The 20,960-nt window shown below is 41.9% G+C and overlaps 1 protein-coding gene across 1 annotated transcript in view; it reads left to right on the top strand.

The window, feature by feature from the left end:
• DIS3L (DIS3 like exosome 3'-5' exoribonuclease) overlaps positions 1-15,788 on the top strand; it is a gene marked incomplete at its 5' end in the record, with an annotated part of 34,033 nt that extends 18,245 nt beyond the window's left edge. The window contains 11 exons of the mRNA XM_081103074.1: positions 579-758; positions 3,359-3,528; positions 4,855-5,016; positions 7,013-7,260; positions 7,833-7,925; positions 10,338-10,871; positions 12,605-12,759; positions 12,858-13,036; positions 13,892-14,037; positions 15,175-15,349; positions 15,438-15,788. Of these exons, the coding sequence (XP_080959200.1) occupies positions 579-758; positions 3,359-3,528; positions 4,855-5,016; positions 7,013-7,260; positions 7,833-7,925; positions 10,338-10,871; positions 12,605-12,759; positions 12,858-13,036; positions 13,892-14,037; positions 15,175-15,349; positions 15,438-15,773 (2,378 nt within the window). The 3' untranslated portion in view covers positions 15,774-15,788. The remainder of the gene's footprint in view (positions 1-578; positions 759-3,358; positions 3,529-4,854; positions 5,017-7,012; positions 7,261-7,832; positions 7,926-10,337; positions 10,872-12,604; positions 12,760-12,857; positions 13,037-13,891; positions 14,038-15,174; positions 15,350-15,437) is intronic.
• Positions 15,789-20,960: the final 5,172 nt, after the last annotated feature.

The raw sequence follows: 20,960 nt of genomic DNA, 5'->3' as shown, positions 1-20,960 counted from the left end.
TGCTATATTACCTCATTGGAATCACTAAAAAAGTATAAAATGAAGAAAATATGTAAATAAGTTGAATGATGGAGTCTACTTCGTACTTCTACAATGACAAGGTGCAGAAAACCCTGACAGTCAGGGAGCATGGCTGGGCTAAAGGAGAATGAGACGCAATGGCTTTCTCGGGGCTTTTGCTCGTCAGAATTCCCCACCCCACCCCCCTCCATGTCAGTGCTGCAGTATCCATAGTTCATCAGCCTGCTGGCCTCGCCCTGGCTGCGTGGCCCCTGCAGGTGTGTGACAGAATCCCAGTGTAGGCTTACATGGTCTCATGTAGGGAACTGTTACCTATTTTAAAGGATGATTGAAGGTGATCCTTTATGAAAGCACATTATAGAGTGTGACATGGTGGCTGTGTTTCCTCATTCCTAGCCTGTGAACAAAATAAAGAAGCTTGACCTATTTTTTTAAAGAAGGAGGCTTTTCTTTGTAGGAAAGCTGATTAGACCTCAGATATATTATGTTCGAAGCGCCTCCCTGGTGTGGCACCCCCCTTGACTTTACGGGGTTTCTCTGTGCTATCCCAAACACAGGTTTAGTTAGCGACATCCTCATCCACGGGATGAAGGCTCGAAACCGCTCAATTCATGGAGACACGGTGGTTGTGGAACTGCTTCCTAAAAGCGAATGGAAAGGAAGAACCGTTGCCTTGTGTGAGAACGACAGTGATGACAAGGCCACAGGGGAGTCCCCCAGTGAGCCCATGCCCACAGGTGAGCCAGCTGGAAAGTCCCACGGTTACCCGTTTTTCTTGTGAAATGTTTATTTTGCCTCTCCTCAACAATCCAGAAATTTTGCAATTATTAATACACGATATCGGCTCTTTTCCTACATTATCTGTTCCCCTCTCTGCAGGTTTATTTTATTCTCATCAGCACCCAAATATGCTGCAGTATCTCCCATCTTAAAACCAAAACAAAACCCCCCTGAGCCCCACATCCCCTGCAGCTACCACCCTTTTCTCTGCTTCAGTTTGTGGCGAGACTCAGTGAAACAGTTAACTTGCATTCTCTCTGCGTCTTCTCTGCCCATTTTCTCCCAAAGACACTACATTCAGGTGCGTCCCCCACTCCCCACCCTAAAAAGAAAACCTTGACCTCTTGTCACAGTCACCAGCGACCTCATTGCCAGCAGTCCTTGGCATATGTACCTGTTGGTAGCAATTGGCCTCTGGACCACATCCTCGTCTTTGGCTTTGGGTTCTTCCCTCCCCTGCAGGTTGCTCCCCCTCAGGTTCTTCCCTCCCCTGCAGGTTGCTCCCCCTCAGGTTCTTCCCTCCCCTGCAGGTTGCTCCCCTGCAGGTTGCTCCTTTGCTGGTTCCTCTCAGCCTATTGTCTGTCCTCTTGCATGCACCTGGCTCCTCTCTGGATCTCTTTCTCCTGCACACTCTCCATAGGAGCTCTCATTCAGTCTGGCTTTCTATCTCCAGCCCAGACACCTTTAGCCTCCAGTCTTGTCTACTCGGTTGTTCATTTGGCATCTTCCCCTGGATGTCTAATGGGCATCTCAAACTTAGCATGCCTAATAACAAATTCCCTATTTCCACCCCCAAACCTGCTCTTCCCTGAGTCTTCCCCATCTCCATAAATAGCCTGTTCACTTTAAACTGGTCAACCCAAAGACCCTGGAGTCATCCTTGAATTTTCTTTCACACGTCAGCAAGTCCTAGCATCTCCAACTGAATTCAGCCACTCCATCCTCCACCGCTTCTCTCCTAATTGGGTCCACTACAACTCCTTGGTGAGATTGCCCCAGCAGCCTCCTCGCTGGTCTCCTGCTCCCACCCTTGCTCCCAGATAGTCTTTTCTCCACACAGAAGTCACTGTGGTCCTTTTAAAAATCTAGGTCTTGCCACATCTCCACTCAAGATTTTCCAATGGCTACTTCCTGTTTCTCTCAATAAAATCCAAAGTCCCTACTCTGGCCTGCAAGGTCCTGCCAGTGTGGGCTGCCTGCTGTTATTGTCCTCTTCACCATTCTGCTCCTGCCACATTCACCAACTTGTCCTTTCCACCCCCGGAAACAAGCTGTCCCCCAACATCCTCACACCTCCTTTCCTCACTTCAAGTCTCTGCTCACCTGTCACTTTATTTAAAATAACTGCTACTTCTGACCCTTTATTACTCTGGGTTACCTTACCCTACTTATATCTTTCTTAGCAATCATTACTATCTCGCATATATTTATTGTGTTCACTGTTTCCCAGCCCTACAGACACCCAGACTACAATGTACACTCCAGGAAATCAAGGACTTTGTTTTGATACTGCTACATTCCCTGTACCTAGCACGGGATGCTGATAGAGGCTCAATAAATGTTTATGAAAAGAAAAGATAGCACTTTTTGAAAAATATATTTTTATTAATTTCAGAGGAGAAGGGAGAGAGAGATAGAAACATCAATGATGAGAGCGAATGATTGATTGGCTGCCTCCTGCACACCCCACACTGGGGAGTGAGCCCGTAATCGGGCATGTGCTCTTACTGGGACTCAAACTGTACCCTCCTGGTTCGTAAGTCAACGCTCAACCACTGAGACTCTCTGGCCAGGCAAAGGCAACATTTTTAAATACTAACACTTGTTTTTTCAGTCAGTGATGTTTAAAAGTGTTGTGTTTCAGACTTAAGTGATTTGTATCCTTTTCTGTATATCATGTTGAGCCAAACAGTCTTGGCCGGTGGGAAAATGCAAGAAAAATAGTAAAAATGCCCAGTAGAGGGAGTGGGTTTTAAAAAAACCCAGTCAATGAAAATCATTGACTTTTCCCAACATACCTAAACCTGAGGTCACTAAGGTAAGAACAAAAGAGAAAGTGGGACTAAGGGATTCTAAATGTCACATCAGGCCCCTCAGAAGAAAGGGCATACTGCCAATGTTATTAAAAAATTTTTTTAGCCCTAGCCGGTTTGGCTCAGTGGATAAAGCATCTGCCTGCAGATTGAAGGGTCCCAGGTTCAATTCTGGTCAAGGGCACATGCCTGGGTTTTGGGCTCCATCCCCAGTGTGGGATGTGCAGGAGGCAGCTGATCAATGATTCTCACTCATCACTAATATTTCTATCTCTCTCTCCCTTTCCCTCTCCCTCTCAGAAATCAATAAATATATATTTTTAATTTTTTAAAAATCTGTATTAACAATAAAATGCTAGGAAGGCAAATTTTAAGCATCTCTTGACGTGTGTGGATGTGCTTGAAAAAAATGGGATGTTGTATTTCCTGCTTTCTTCCTCACTTACTGCTAAACTTGTCTGAGTCCAAATAGGTGACATCTCACCACTTAAGGTTTTGTTTTGTTTTGTTTTGTTTCCCCAAAGGCAGAGTGGTGGGCATCCTTCAGAAGAACTGGCGGGATTATGTGGTGACATTTCCATCCAAAGAAGAGGTCCAATCTCAGGGGAAAAATGCTCAGAAAATCCTAGTTACACCTTGGGATTACAGAATTCCCAAAATCCGAATTAGCACTCAGCAGGCAGAAGCCCTCCAGGTAGCTGACGTTGTACCTCTACTGTTTTCCTCCTGTTTCTGCCAGCTCTTGAACAGTTCCAGAAAACATTATTAATTCCTTTGCATAACAAGGCATAAATTGCCCTAGCTGGTTTGGCTCAGTGGATAGAGCGTCGGCCTGCGGACTGAAAGGTCCCAGGTTCGATTCCGGTCAAGGGCACATGCCCGGGTTGTGGACTCGATCCCCAGTGGGGCACTTGTAGGAGGCAGCCAGCCCATGATTCTCTCTCATCATGGATGTTTCTATCTCTGTCCCCCTCTGCCTTCCTCTCTGAAATCAATAAAAATATATTTTTTAAAAAAGAAGAAGAAGAAGGCATAAATTATTGATAGCATCTGGCATTTGAGATCCCATTTTTTAAAAATTCTAAATATATAGAACCATCTATTAAATAGTCCTTGGTTAATGAATGAAGGCCAGAGAGAAACCGTCCTAGAAAGAGCTGTGTAAGACAACCAGAGAGAACATACATTACCCAGCTGTCCAACACAGAAACTTTGAATAGATACACTGTGCCAACACTAACAAGCTTTCTTCTAGCAAGCGATAGAAATACGATCACTGCCCTGTAGAGATGATATAGTGATACTTCACAGAATCGATTATCCATAAAGGAATATAGCACCAGAGAGAAGGCATAAACAAGAAAGTTAGAAATTAAACTTTTACTGTGGTGAAGAGTATAAGCATCACCCAATTGGATTAGCCTGATGTTTTGCTGTTTCTAAATGAGACAGTAACCTGGTCATTGTGTACCTTTACGTCTGGAAGCCTTATACAGCTTCCTGAGGCCGGTTGGAAATATTGCTTTCCTTATCCATGGTTTGCTAGAATTGGGGAGCATTGGCGTCAATCACACTGATACCTTCTTCCCCACAGAAGATGACTTAAGAAATAAGAAAGTAACTCCCACACACAAAAAATTAAGATTTTTGTTTTGGAATTTAATTTGGACTATGCATAAATGAATTATTTCCTTGTGTTGCAAATGTTAACTAAAATGTATTAGTAGGCTTTTTTTTTAAATAAACTTTCTTTAATAAACTAAAAATTTCCAGCCCATTTATTTAATGTAGAGAGGTGATGCCTTCCTCCCAAGCACTGTGCTAGGCATTTATATGCCATGTGGAAATTTGGTAAAACAGGAAGACCTATTTTAAAAAATACACACCCGTTATTTGCAAATTGGCTACTTTTGGAGCTCGATGCGGTTTATGTCTTGTTTGTTTGGTGCTGCTAATTGATCCACTTACCTCCTGGCGCTGGGCTCATGGTAGTGGTTGTTTTTTCTCTCCTTTTGTGCAGGACTTCAGGGTGGTTGTGCGCATTGATTCCTGGGAGTCGACATCCGTGTACCCAAATGGACATTTTGTGCGTGTTTTAGGAAGAATTGGAGATCTCGAAGGAGAAATTGCAACCATCCTGGTGGAAAACAACATTTCGGTTGCCCCTTTCTCAGAAGCTCAGGTCAGATTTCTCTGAGAACTTTGGTCGGGTGAAAGACATTTTGTGCATATTCTTTTTGCCTTCGTTGTTGTTTGTTTCATCATTAAGAGAGAAAAAAAATCTTTGCACTATCACAACCCACTGTCTAAAGCTACACACAATGAAAAATTCTCACTCTTCTTTATTCTGTGTTTGAACCAGACTGAAATCAGCTTCAAGTGCAGTTAGTTTCCTATAGCTTCACAGCTCTCAAATTTTTACATTTTCCAACTGTGCTTAAAAATGGCATGTCAGTATCTTATAGTCAGTATGCATCCATCCCCAGCAACTACACGGGTACCTAGTTACAGACCCACTGGGCTCTGCTCCCTGTCATAATCATTCACAGAGGCCTGCAGAAGGCTGCGGGAAGCAGCTCGTTGGGCTCCGTACATCTCTGATCCTGGGTAAAAAATATCCTGCTTATTATGAAACAGCTTTTGTAACCTTTACAGAAGACAAAACTTTCATGAACATAAAGCATCAGCTATTTTCATCACTTTGCAATCTTTTAAAATCCTCATAAATCTTGTTTATTATTCTTGCATAGCTATATTCCTAGTGTGCACATACTATTTTCTCTTCTGCTTCTTTCAGTTAAAATTATTTTTATATATTAATGTAGCCTACTTATTTTAATGTTTTTAATTTATCTTTATTGTTGAAAGTATTACAGATGTCCCCTTTGTTTTTTGTTGTTGTTTTTCCAGTTGACTCCCTCCTCCCCGCATGCGCCCGAGCCTACTTATTTTTAATAGTTATGGCAAATTATTGTATACTAGAGGCCCAGTGCACGAAATTCGTGCATGGATAGGTCCCTAGTGGCTGCCGGCTGGGGCCTGCCTTCGTTCCATGCCGCCCCCTGGTGGTCAGCGCACATCATAGCGAGCAATCAAACTCCAAGTTGGTCGAACTCCTGAGGGGACACTTTGCATATTAGGCTTTTATATATATAGATTGATGTACTCTAGTTTGCTTAAGTGTTCCTCAGTTATTGGGCATTTGAGCTGTTTAATTTTTCAGTATTATAAAAAATACTATTTCAAATATGTACTTTTATAAACATTGTGTGTTTTTTCTTTTTAATCATTTTCTTTGGAATGTAATCCTTCAAGTGAGATTACCAAATCAAAGGACATAAAAATTTTAAATAGCTTTTGTTATGTATTGGCAGATTGTTCTTCAGAAAAATTGGACCAGTTTGCATTGCCATCAAGAGCATTGGGTGTTATTTTCAGTGGAATTTTGACAGATCAGTAGATATATTAGTAAAATATTTCAGAATATTTTACATTGTTAAATTTTTATGTTTAACATTAGTTTTTAGAAATATTTGTTGACTTGTTTCAGCTCATAGTGAAAATGTTAGAATAAAATAAAGCATGGATTAGACTTACAGGACTAGAATGCTCTTCCCTTTTAGCCTACTGAACTACAAATTGATGGTTTAAGTGGGTAATAATGGAGAGAGAATACCCTAGATTGGTCCTGCTTAAATTATCTTTGAGGAATACCTTTTTTTAAAAAAATAAGCTTTTAATATTTGGGACATGTTGATTTTTTTTCAGGGTTTGACTTGAATTAAAAGCTCAACTACATTTAAATAAATGGATCGTTTGAAAGTGGGGTAGAGGCTGTACCCTTTATATAAGCCACCCATTCATTTCTGCTCGAGCCCCATAACTGAAGAGGCTGGTAAAAGTTGTGGAACATTCCTGTCAGACTGGGAGGATCCCCACGGGAAGGGGACTGTGTTTTTTCTATTGACTCCTGACTTTTCAGAGCCTAGCACATTTCCTGACACATATGAGGCACCTGATAAATCACTATTGATCAAAAGAAGCAAGCACAGGTCAATTGCAGAGGGTAGTAGGTAATGAATGGGATTTCTATGAGGTCACATTGAGATTGTCAGAGTAGATTTTTAAAGGAATTGTGTGCTGGGGAATTAATCAGTATTTGGCCTCTCATTGTACAGATGTGTAAGATGCCAGTAAACACACCAGAAAATCCCTGGAAGGTGAGTCCTGAAGAGGAACGAGAACGTAGAGACTTGAGGAAAACCCATCTTGTATTCAGCATTGACCCCAAAGGTTGTGAAGATGTGGATGACACCCTCTCAGTCAGAACCTTAAACAATGGCAACCTGGAGCTCGGGGTCCACATTGCAGATGTCACACACTTTGTCGCTCCAAATTCTTATGTTGACATTGAAGCCAAGACAAGGTAATGCTATTTGAAGTCAGCAGTGTGATCACGTGTATGTAACTATAACATATTTTGTAACTATGCTAGTTTCAGATTTTCAAAACATAGATTTCACAGTTTATTAACAATTCTGAAGATCGCTTCCAGAAGAAAACGTTGAGATACACTTCCCCTTTTCCCTTTAGAAAAATAGTACCTTGGTCAATGTACCTTGCTTTTTGTAACAGAACCTTTTCACACATTATTTCTTTCTAAATTGAAATGGGTTAAATTTTTCATGTAGCAATATACTATTTTATATAAATACTGGATCATTACACTCTAATTTTTTTTTATACAACTAAGAGTCATGTCATTTTCTCTTTCTTTTTTTATATCAGTGGAAGCATACTCAGCCCGAAGCAGCATCGCTTAGGAAAGTGGGAACATGGGAATAGCTTTATTACCCAGTCGGCTGCACTTTATGGAAAAACAACAGCCTTGGGGAATTTGTACTGAGATTTTGGCCGTTTACCTCACAGCAACCCATGCAGTCAGCAGTTCTACTTCTTGCTGCTGAAGGTCATGTACCGTATGTGTGTCTTTCACAGGGCTACCACTTACTATTTAGCAGACCGACGCTATGATATGCTGCCCTCCATCCTCAGCTCGGATTTGTGTTCCCTCCTGGGAGGCGTTGATAGGTGAATTCATTATTTTTACCTGTGTGACACCTGGTGCTCTTGCTTCTGGCCTCTTTCTCCTCTTATTTCTAACACGCTCTATCACCCCACACCCCACCCCTGCTTCCTCCCTGTATCCTCTACACCGTTCTGTACCACTTATTTTCAGAAAGCTTTATTTCTCCAGCCTTCTATTCTCTTCCTTCTCTCCCTGTGAGGCCATTTCTCCCTCTGTTTTTGGCTTTTTAATGTTGGCTAAAGTCTGGAAACATTTGTGCATTTGTAGTCCCTGGTTGAGGCTGTTTTGCATGAGGAGCATGAACTTAGGAAGGTGTGTTATTTTTTTGTAGTTAAAGTTTCTATCTATTATTGAATAGGTAATAAAACCATGTAGTCCAAAATTTATACTTCTAAAACATATTTAGTGAAAGAATCCCTCCTATCACTTTCCCTTAGTTACCCATCTATATATAGAAAAGCCCAAGCAACCGTTGGACCATCCAACTGGTAGCTATGACACCACTGACCACCGGGGGCAGACACTCAATGCAGGCAATGCTGAGCTACAGTGACTTGGCAGCTGTGGTTCTCGGGTGATGCACCCGGAACCAGAGAGGAGGGAGCCCGATTCCAGGGTGCGTCACCTGAGAACCACCCTCTCGCAATCTGAGACCCCTCGGAGGATGTCAGAGAGCCAGTTTCAGCCCAATCCCTGCATGCCAGGCCGAGGGACCCCACCAGTGCACACCCCAACTGGGGATTGAGCCCGCAACCCAGGCATGTGCTCTTGACTGGAATCGAACCTAGGACCCTTAATCCACTGAGCCAAACCAGCTAGGGCAACATGTGGTCTTTCTTTTTCACACAAATGGTGATTGGTGTTATATATAGGGTGGGGCAAAAGTAGGTTTACAATTGTTTGTGTGGAAAACAATACCATAATTAATAAACAAACCTGTACTGCAAACCTGTACTGAATTACTTGGAACGTAAGTCATTTCATATTTGTAAAAGCACACTGTATCTGGAGGATAAATTCCTAAAGTGGAATTTCTGTGTCAAAGGGTATATATAACCCGGCCGGTGTGGCCCAGTGGTTGAGCGTCAACCTATGAACCAGGAGGTCACAGTTCGATTCCTGGTCAGGGAATATGCCTGGGTTGTAGGCTTGATCCCCCAGTGTGGGGTGTGCATAAGGCAGCCGATCAGTCATTCTCTCTCATCACTGATGTTTCTATCTCTCTCTCCCTCTCCCTTCCCCTCTGAAATCAATAAAAACATATTTTTTAAAAATAAAATAAAAATAAATTTTTAAAAAAACAAACCTTTAAAAAATATTTAATAAATTTTTTTAAAAGGTATATTATTTGTGTTAGATAGATTTAATCAAATTTCCCTATAAGAGGTTACAATAATTACGTTCTCACCATCTATGGATGAGAATGCTTGTTTCCCCACAGCCTTGCCAACACAGTATGTTGTAATTTTTTTAACTTTGACAATTTGATAGATGAAAATTGTGTTTTAGAGTGGTTTTAGTTTGCATTTTAATTCAACTACTGCAAGTAAAGTTAAACATTTTTATGTTTATGAGTCATTTACATATCCCTTTCTGTGAATTAATTATGTTTCTTTACCCTTTTTTTGAGTTTTTGATCTATTTAGTAATTGATTTATAAGAGCTTTTTCTATCTTGGGGGGAAAATAGCCCTTGGTAGAGTTTTTTTGTTTTGTTTTTTGGGGGGGAGTTTTGGTGAGGATATTTTTTTCCTTTGCTTTTAGAGAGAGCGGAAGGGAGGAAAACGGGCATGTGGGGGGAGCAAAACATTGATGTGAAACACATCGATTGGTTGTCTCCAGCACATGCCCTCGACCAAGACTGGGGATTGAACCTGCAACCCAGGCATGTGCCCTTGTCCAGAAATCGAGCCCCAAATCCTTCAGTGTGCCGTCCGGCGCTCTAACCACTTACCAACACCAGCTGGGCTAGCGCTTTGTTTTTACGAGTTGAAATGTTGCAGGTTTTTAAACAGAGTGATTTGGTAGCTGAGTGGTAAACGAACTTTCTGCTAATTTACCTACCGTCAAGGCTGATGCCATGGTTCAGTGTCATTCTGTAGGATTTGGAAGGCTTAGCTCTTCTTTACTAGAGAGCCAGCAGACCTGACTCCCTCTGTCAGTGCTGTGCTATTCTAATTAAAATGGAAAGCTGTAAGGGAGGAGTTCTAACATTACAGGTGAACTCATTTCAGATTTGCTCAGAGCTCAACAAAATCTAGTCTAACGTTGATTTAGTGGTGCAGTGTTTAGGTTGCGACATCAGACCAAAAACTTGTAGCAATGCCATTTATTTCAAGTTACACTTAGAGTTGAGTTCTGCTTGCTTCAAACATGGAAGAATTAAATAATCATCTCAGTGTTACTGGTTTGTAGGTATGCTGTAAGCATCATGTGGGAATTGGATAAGACCTCCTATGAAATTAAGAAAGTGTGGTATGGCAGAACCATTATTCGATCATCATACAAACTGTTTTATGAAGCAGCCCAGGAACTACTGGACGGAAACTTTAACATCATCGATGATATTCCAGAATTCAGAGACTTGGATGAGAGGAGCAGACAAGCCAAGCTAGAGGAGTTAGTGTGGGCGATTGGAAAGCTGACCGACATCGCACGCCATGTCCGAGCTAAACGAGACCTCTGTGGTGCCCTGGAACTGGAAGGGGTAGAAGTTCGAGTGCAGCTGGATGAGAAGAAGAACATTCGTGACCTCATCCCCAAGCAGCCCCTGGAAGTCCATGAGACGGTGGCTGAATGCATGATCCTAGCCAACCACTGGGTAGCCAAGAAGATCTGGGAGAGCTTTCCTCACCAGGCCTTGTTGCGCCAACACCCTCCTCCACACCAGGAGTTTTTCTCAGAGTTAAGAGAATGTGCTAAAGCAAAAGGCTTCTTCATAGATACACGGTAATTCCTCTTTTGAGGGGGCAGAGGAATGGGCGGGAATGTTGTATACTTATTTATCTTACAGTAGATCTTAAAATGTGATAGCCAGATCGTTGACCAAAAATAGAAAACTTCTTGGCTTTTTCTTCATATACTAAAATGTAGGTATAGAGCCTCAAAATTAAAACAAGTCTATTGAGGCATAATTTAGACCCACTACAATTTGTAATACAGAAGTAAAGAACCTTGATTCAATTTCTTCTAGTCCTCAGGCAAATCCCAAAAAATTATTCAATTTATTTCACTACTTTAAAAATGCAGCATATCATAGGCACCACACTGATGGCAAATTAGTCCAAGCCTCCATGGACGGAGACTTTTTACTCCCTACCTCCAGGATAAAATCTTTCCCTGTTAAAAATGATGTATAAGAGGATTTTTCAGTATTTTATTTTGAAGTAACAGGTGCTAATTTTATTCATTAATCACAATGGATTTTTTTGCCGCTATCTTAGTTGATGGTATCTTTTGTTCACTGTATTGCTTTGCTTTCCTATTCCTCATTCTCCATCATTCCTTTCCCTCTTTTCTGTTAGTGGGTTACATACAGAACTGAATTGTATGCTCTATTATTAAATTTTTAGTATAATCCTATATTTCCTGGGATTTTTTTAATTTTAAAAAAAAAATTATTTTTTACTGATTTTACAGAGAGGAAGGAAGAGGAATAGAAAGATTGAAACATCGATTGGCTGCCTCCTGCACGACCCCTACTGAGGATCAAGCCCACAATTAGGGCATGTGCCCTGACTAGGAATCAAATTATAACTTCCTGGTTCATGGGTCAATGCTCAACCACTGACCCACACCAGCTAGGCAATTTCCTGGATTTTTGAAAATTATTTGAGAGTAAATAAATAGAATGAACCCTAACCTGTTTGGCTCAGTGGATAGAGCGTCGGCCTGCGGTCTGAAGGGTCCCGGGTTTGATTCTGGTCAAGGGCATGTACCTTGGTTGTGGGCACATCCCTGGTGGAGGGTGTACAGAATGCAGCTGATCAATGTTTCTCTCTCATCGATGTTTCTAACTCTTTATCCCTCTCCCTTCCTCTCCGTAAAAAAATCAATAAAATATACTGTATTTTAAAAATAAATAAATAAATAAATAGAATGATTTATCTCTCTTTAAATAATAATAATTTAGGTTTCTTTTACTTGTGTATCTCAAGTTTAGTTTAGTTTTTTATCTCTATTTGACTCCATAATTCTTGATTTAAAAAAAAGAGAAAGTCCAGCCCTCGCCGGTTTGGCTCAGGTGGTTGGAGCATCATTTGATTCCCGGTGGTTTGGTTCCTGGTCATGTTACATACCCAAGTTGTAGGTTCGAATCCCAGTTGGGCATATACAGGAGGCAACTGATCGATGTTTCTCTCCCTCCCCCTCTCCCTCTCTCTTCCTCCCTCTCCCTTCCTCCCTCTCTTCAATCAATGAAAACCTATCCTCAGGTGTGGATTAAAAAAAGAAAAGAAAAAGTCCATTCTTTGACCTACAGTATGTTTAGGTTAAGGGTGTTAGGAATTCAGCAAGTATTTGACCGCCTGCCACGTGCCAAGCATTAATTTAACCTTGTAGGTATCACCACATTTCTCTTTACTGCTTAAGAAACAGACTGACGAGTGAGGTGCTCCCCTCAGAGTGTTGGCTTATAAGTCATTGCTGGGAACTAAGTAAATGTTTTTCCATTTTCTTGTCAGGTCCAATAAGACACTGGCTGATTCTCTGGATAACGCGAATGACCCCAATGATCCCATTGTGAACAGACTGCTCCGCTCTATGGCTACGCAGGCCATGTCCAATGCACTCTATTTCTCCACCGGATCCTGTGCAGAGGAGGAGTTCCTTCACTATGGTGAACGATAAAGTTTTCCTTGTGTGGCCCTGACCTTGAGCAGGTTGTTTCAAAAGTACTTTCTGTTGTTTATTTTGATCTTTTGGTTCTTTTTGAAGGTCTTGCATTAGATAAATACACTCACTTTACTTCTCCAATAAGAAGATATGCAGATATCATAGTACACCGATTGTTAATGGCAGCCATTTCAAAAGATAAGAAAATGGAAGTTAAGGAAAATTTGTTCAGCAACAAAGATCTTGAGGAATTATGCAAACATATCAACAATAGAAACCGAGTAAGAGGGGTTTTAATTTTTTTCACCCAGTATCTCTTCGCTAAATCACCTTTTATTGTGTAATAGAATGAAGTACCATATATTCTAGCAAATTAAACGTTAGAATCATTCTAACCAATGAAATCACATGAAAAATTATAAAGCTTGTTGAGTAGCTCTTAATACATTTACAAATGTCCTGAGATAACGTAATGTGGATTTGGAAGACTTAACAATAGATTTTTTCCCCTAAAATGTAGAAATGTAAAAAATCATCTATCATCTTACCATCCAGAGATAACCATTATTAACAATTTTAGATAATGCTTATTTATAAAAATATTTTACCATACCTGTTGTTTTGAAATCTGCCCTTTTCCCACTTAAAACATCTGTTATTGCTTGCACACCATGTCAATATACTTACATCATTGTTTTAGAAGCTGTTTTGTGTTCTATTTCATATTGTTGCTAGTGGCTTCAATATTGCATAGCATAGAAGTAGACACATAAGATTAGAAACTACCTTAATGTTTAATATAATTTTCTATATCCAATGTTCTATAGTTCTGTGCTTTGCAGTATTATTATAGCCTCCAGCCATGTTGGCTATTTAAATTAAAAGTTTTTAATTGATGCAAGAAACATCAATCAGTTGCCTCCTTCATGCACCTGGACCAGGGATCAAACCTGAAACTAGGTATGGGCCCCACCCGGGAATCGAACCCACAACCTTCGTGGTGTATGGGATGACGCTCCAGCCTGGGACAGACCTCGCTTGTTTGAAGACCTTGGTCCTATGAGACTATAAATTTCATGCTTCGTCTGGGATGTCAGAGAAGTCTTCATCATGCTTTGGGGTTGTGCTTCTTACAGGCAGCACAGCATTCTCAGAAGCAGTCTACTGAGCTCTTCCAGTGCATGTATTTTAAAGACAAAGACCAAGAAACGGAGGAGCGCTGCATAGCCGATGGGGTTATTTATTCAATTAGAACAAATGGAGTGCTCGTATTTATACCAAGGTATGTTATGTCTAACATAAAAATTGTTAAGAAATTATAGTTAAACTAAAAATATAGAACACAAACAGTACTTTAGATATAATTTATTTATTTTAGCAATTATTATTTTTTTAATATATTTTTATTGATTTCAGAAAGGAAGGGAGAGGGAGAGAGAGAGAAACAGCAATGATGATAGAGAATCATTGATGGGCTGCCCCACACTGGAGATCAAGCCCACAACCCAGGCATGTGCCCTGACTGGGAATCAAACTATGACCTCCTGGTTCATAGGTCAATGCTCAACCACTGAGTCACGCCAGCTGGGCTTTTAGCAATTATTTATAGTTACCATATGTACATAATGTATTATACACGGTAGGGTAGGTTTACAGTTATTCATATGGAAAATAATACAAGCCTATCTAATAAAGAGTGACTGTGCTAATTGACCCTCACACCATCACAAAGATGGCGGTGCTCACAGCCAATAAGGAGGAAATATGCTAATTGCTATCCCACCCTCAAATATGGCGGTGCCCACAGCCAGTAAAGAGGGAATATGCTAATTGCCATGCCCTCAAAGATGGCAGCACCCACAGCCACAAGATGCCTGCCTCCGGAGACCCCCAATTCCCTCAGCTGCCCAGGGCCGTCCGAGGCTCAGGTAACCAGGACTGGCTGAGTCTTGTGCTGCCGGCAGTGGCAGCAGCAGAGATGTGATGGGGCATCACCTTCCCCTGATAGCCAGGTTGCCTCCCGCCCCTGAGAGCTCCCAGACTGTGAGGGGGCAGGCTGGGCTGAGCCCTCCAGTGCATGAATTTTTATGCACCGGGCCTCTAGTAATTAAATAATAAAAGAATAAACTCTACGTTTCACGTACTGACAACTGTAAACTTACTTTTGCCCCATCCTGTATAATTCACTATAAAAGTATAAAAGATTAGAGTCTAGTATGTCTGTATCAGTCTTAGGATAGGATTTTACTTATGTAGCAAGATATTTTGTTTCTATCTGATCAATGAAATAAAAATTTAGAGGTAAATCACAGGAAAAGTTATTTTTAATTTAGAAGAAAAACCAGCATTGTAGATAAGTATTCTAGATCTGCTACTAAGAATATATTATCTCTGGATTTTTATTCTGGCAATGATTCAGGTTTGGGATTAAAGGTGCTGCTTACCTAAAAAATAAAGATGGCTTAGTAATCTCATGTGGGCCAGACAGCCGTTCTGAATGGAAGCCAGGATCCCTTCAACGATTTCAGAACAAAATCACCTCTACCACAACAGGAGGGGAATCCATTACGTTCCATTTGTTTGACCATGTAACAGTAAGTCTTGTATTTACATTACATATTGCTTTCAGTGTAAAGAACAAAGAATGTGATTTAGTAATACGCATTTTATCCTCTGTGACAGGTGAGAATATCCGTACAGGCCTCACGATGCCATTCTGATACAATCAGGCTTGAAATAATGAGCAACAAACCGTACATGATACCAGATTCAGAACTTCTTCATCAGAGTTCCCTCTTGCTAAAGAGTGACTTGGTGAAGGAAGTAACTCGATCTGTGGAGGAAGCTCAGCTTGCCCAAGAAGTCAAAGTAAACATCATTCAGGAAGATTTTCAAAAATACTGCCAAACCAAGGGAAGAAGCCTGTACATGCTTCTAGAGGAGATACGGGACCTAGCTCTCCTAGATGTCTCAAACAGTCATGGAATAGGAAATACTCATCTTACTTCAATAAAATAAAAGGGTTTTATCTTACGTGAATGTTTTACCCTTTTTTCGACATTAACATTAGTCGAATGTTTGTGTCACCCAATGTTCTAATCGATTGAGATTGGGTAAATATTTCGTAGTCCCCCCTTACCATAGCCCCCCCCCCCCACCTTACCTGCAGTTTTGCTTACCATGGTTTCAGTTACCCACAGTCAACCACAGTCCGAAAATATTAAATGGAAAATTCCAGAAGTAAACAATTCGTAAGTTGCAAAGTGCATGAAATATCGCTATCCTGCTCCATCACGCACAAGACACGAATCTTCCAGTGTACCCACAGCAAAGCAGTGTATGCAACCAACCTGTTAGTCACTCAGCCATCTTGGTTATCAGGTTGACTGTCAGGATTGCAGTGTTTGTGTTTCAAGAAACCCTTACTTTACTTCATAATGGCCCAAAAGCACAAAGTGATGCTGATAATTCAAATGTGCCACAGAGAAGCAATAAAGTGCTTCCTTAAGTGAAAAGGTGACAGTTCTCAGTAAGGAAGAAAAAAAATTATATGCTAAAGTTACTAAGATCTACAGTAAGAATGAATCTTCTGTCTGTGAAATTGTGAAGGAAAAGGAAATTCATGCTAGTCTGCTAAGAGACCACTTTCACATAGTTTTTATTCCAGCATGTTATAATTATATTTTATTAATTATTGGTGTTAATTTCTTACTGTTTCTAACTTGTAAATTAAACTTTATCATAGATATGTATATATAGAGAAAACACAGTGTAGATAGGATTTGGTACCATCCAGTCTCAGACTCCTACTGGAGGTCTTGGAACATATCCCCTGGAGCTAAGGAGGACTACTGTATGTGTAAAATGTTTTCTCATCATTAAAGTTGCATTAAATAAAGTACAGTTAGGTCACTATGGAAACTGATTTTTCAGAAATGAATAGTGAATGTTGGCTCTGCAAATCAGGTTGCCAGTTGCTCTTTAATAAACCCAGAATTAATATTTGGTTAACTTGCCTAAAAACAGTTCTTTCAAATCAGTTCTTTCCACTAATTGCAACAGTGGGCCATTTGGAGTCATAGGCCCCTCTGACATCTGTCAGATTAACTTTTCAGTCACTTTCAGATAGTGAGACTTGGTCCTGTCCACCTATCCCTTTTAAGCTATTTCATATTTGACTCTAACCTCCATGCTATCCCCAGCACCAGCTGGTGATAGGGCATAGGAGTAGGGTGGGGTGCTCAGGTAAGCTGTTCTCTCAAACCTCCCTTTCCACCCTCATTTTTGATGATGAGTTACATTGGTCTTGGTCTTGCTCTTGTTGGAGACTTGTCACTTCACCAGCAAATCCCACTGGAAAAGTAACTGCCCTTTCCCTTTGTCATCTCTAGTCCAGCTGGTGAGGGTGAAGAGCCAGAACATGCCATTCTGAGAAAGCAGTTTCTCTAGCCATTGGTTGCATCTAAAGAGACTGGGCTCCATCTTCTAGTTGATCCCCCTATTGATAGAACAAGCCACAATCCTCAAAGCTTATGCCTCTTGGCCGCTTACTATAACAGCCCCCAGCAAGACTACAGCCTCCCTAGCCCCCATTATCTCATATATTCTTGTACTTCCTGGCCTTTAACCAAACCATCCTTGTCACCCCACCTGAATCAGCAAGCCTGAAGTGAGCAAGCTGCCCAGCTTCATGGATGGAAGCCACTTCAGCACCATCCCTCTGCCAGTCTTTCTCATATAAAGCAACTTTCCCATCTCCTCGTTTGTGAAAACTAGCTTTGCCTTTCCCTTTCCCCAATGGGAATCTCCTGCCAAGAACTAGAGAGATTTTCTGTAAACTTAGTTGTCAGTGTAGTACTTCCTTATCTGCAATTACCCCTCTAAAATCCCCAATCCTTGGAATCTCTAACTCAGAGGTCTCCTGTGAAACCACCCTATCTTCATAATACTTTTCAAGTTTCTCTCCAACTGGTCAGTAGGTAGCAAGGAGCATTTGAACCTCCCTAACTCCTAGGCAGGCCAGGCAATATATCAACCTTTCATGTGACCCTTTAAATATTGAAGTCATTTCTCAAAATACATGTGAACACATATAAAAACCTTAAACATTTTACCAAAAGTGAAAATTGCTGAACTAAAGAGCAATAAACTTTTATAGAACCAAGATGGTGGCATAGGTAAATGACGTTACAGTGTCCCACAACCACATCTAAATTACTAGAATACAGAGCAACCATCCTTCAGAACTGCCTGAAATCTGACTGAATAGAACTTCTACAAATAAGTAAAGAAAATACATGAACACTGGTGGGAGGGGCAGAGGCACGGAAGGGGCTGGTCGGACACCCACATCTGGCATTTTTTTCATCGGGAGGGATATCTCAGCTGCAGAGGCGACCTGAGAGAAGCAAGGGGTCCCAGGGTTCCAGAGCTGGGAATCCTATATATTAAAAGCCTAACATGCAAATTGATCGAACAGCAGAACGACGGGTGGAACAACCGGTCACTATGACGCACACTGTCCATCATGGGGGAGACCCTCAACACGGGCTGTTCCCAGACTGCAGGCCCCAGACCAACCAAGGTGGGTGCCAACAGGCCCTCCCCCGCCCCCATCACCCAGCCGCCAGTCACCCCACAGAGGAAGGTGACTGGCTGCAGAGCGATTGGGGAGCAGGGCCAGTAAGTGGGTGGCGCCAGGCCAGCCAAAGCAGGTGCCCGCAGGGGGTGCCCAATCACCCCGCCGGTCGCCCCATAGATTAGCCCTAATAATTGGCCAGGCCTAGGGACTCTACCTGTGCATGAATTTCATGCACTGGGCCTCTAGTTTGGGCTATAAAAACCAGCAGGGATTGGCTGAGTGATACAAAGGCTGCTGGAGACCCAGGCAATTTCTCATAAAGAGCCAGTGCTTGGACTCACTTCCTCTGAGCTGTAGCACTGGGGCAGCAGCTTGGGGGCGGGGGAAGGGGGGAAGATCCAGGGACATATGGGAGAAATCTGGATTATCTAGAATTGGAGCAAGAACTAGGGTGGCTTTCTCTCAGGTGGGGGTGCTCACTGGGGTCATGGTTCCTATGCTGAGATCTCCCCTACCACAGAGCTGACTTGTAGCATATCTGAGTTTCCATCAGCTTGGTTCACACTGTTGGCTCCACCTGGAAATTCCCGGAGGCTACACCTCACCCAATTTGCAACCACATCCAAGCTGTTTGCAGTGGCTTTTCCATATGAATGGCCTGTCCTGGCTCAGGCTTCAGACATTCCTAAAACCTCTCAAACATGCAGCAGCTGGCATCAGGGTGCCCCATATCTATGAATTAGAAGCCCAAGACCTGGCACTAGCACCAGCTTGCCTTGCTTCGTAGCTTGGCCTCAGCTGGGCACTTGTAAGCCCAACACAAGTAGCAGCCATCTGCAGATAGCTCTGTAGCTCCTGCCAGGTGGCCCCAGGAAGTGGCTGACTTTGCACCTCCAGGAGCCCCCAAAGCCACTGTACCTAGGTGGACAGTTTCAGGCCATAGCAGATTATAACTCTACACATCCACAAGCGACTCACTCGAGGGGCAGACTCAGGGAGCACCAAAGCCCCAATGAAGCAAGCCCTGCTCCATAAGGGTGTCTCCCACACAGCAGCTCTTCCACTGTAGCCATAGCTGGCCCTCACAGCCAATTGGCCTGGAGGTCAGTTCCTCCCAGTGATGCCAACAGCAATCAAGGCTCAACTACAAGACTGTGCACACAGCCCACACATGGGGGAACTTAGAGTGCCCAGCTTATGTGACTTGGGAGGCTAAGTCATTGGGCCCTACAGGACACCTACTACACAAGGCCACTTTACCAATTAGCAGCTCTACCTAATACATAGAAGCAAACACAGGAAAGCAGCCAAAATGTGGAGACAAAGAAACATGTCACAAATAAAAGAACAGAAGAAATCTCCAGAAATAGAACTAAATGAAATCACAGCAAGCAAACTAAAGGATACAGAGTTCAAAACAATGATTATAAGGTTGCTCAAGGATCTTAATGAGAGTTTCAAGGACTTAGTGAGACGCTCAGGATCTTAGTGAGAATTTCAAAGATATGAAAAAGGAACAGTCAGAAATGAAGGATACACTAACTGAAATGAAAAATAATTTACAGGGAATGAACAGCAGAGTAGAGGATACCAAGAATCATATCAACGATTTGGAATATGAGGAACCAAAAAACACCCAGTCTGAAGAGCAAAAAGAAAAATAAAATCCCAAAATATGAAGACAGTGTAAGGAGCCTCTGGGACAACTTCAAACGTACCAACATTCACATTATGGGAGTGCCAGAAGGAGAAGAGAACAAGATATTGAAACCTATTTGAAGGAATAATGACAGAAAACTCTTCCCTACCTGGTGAAAGAAATATACTTACAAGTCCAGGAAGGGCAGCGAGTCTCAAACAAGAGGCCCATACCAAGACACATCATAATTAAAATGGCAAAGGTTAAAGACAAAGAATCTTAAAAGCAACAAAAGAAAAGCAGTTAGTTACCTACAAGGGAGCTCCCATATGACTGCTGATTTCTCTACAGAAGAGGAGGAAGAGGGGGAGGAGAAAGAGGAAGAAGAGAAGGAGGAAGAGGAAGAGGAGGAGGGAGAGGAAGAGGAGGAGGGAGAGGAACAGGAGGAAGAGAAGAATAAAATGGCAATAAATACATATCTATCAACAATTATACCTAAAAATCAAACAAACAAGGATTCTAATGAACAAAATAAACTGATGAATAAAATAGACAAATCTCAGTAGGAAGGGGTGCAGGCAGGAAGAGATTAACCAAAGATCTTATATGCATACTAGGAGCCCAGTGCGCAATTCAAAATCGTGCGGTGGCTCTGCCCACCCTCCGGTCCGGCTCTGCCTCCCTCTCCAACCCTTGGAAGCAGCTGAGACTGCTACTAATCAGGCCCTCCCCCAGTGCAGGTGAATGGAGGCCCGTGCTGCCCCGCCCCTGCGCATGCAACCTCCTGTCTGGTCAACCCATTATGGTGTCCCGGTTAATTAGCATATTTCTCTATTTTATATATATAGATATACATACCTATGGACACAGACAATAGGGTGGTGAAGGCCTGGACAGGGTGGAGGGAGGCAATGGGGTGGAAAAGAGGGATATCTGTAATATTCTCAACAAAAAGATTTTTTTTTAAAAAAGAAACTTTTATAAA

The sequence above is a fragment of the Myotis nattereri genome (genome assembly GCF_964212035.1).
Source record: "Myotis nattereri genome assembly, chromosome: 1".
NCBI classification, from domain to species: Eukaryota; Metazoa; Chordata; class Mammalia; order Chiroptera; family Vespertilionidae; genus Myotis; species Myotis nattereri.
Note: the sequence above shows the minus strand (reverse complement) of the source record. Positions and strands in the feature narration are given on the sequence as shown.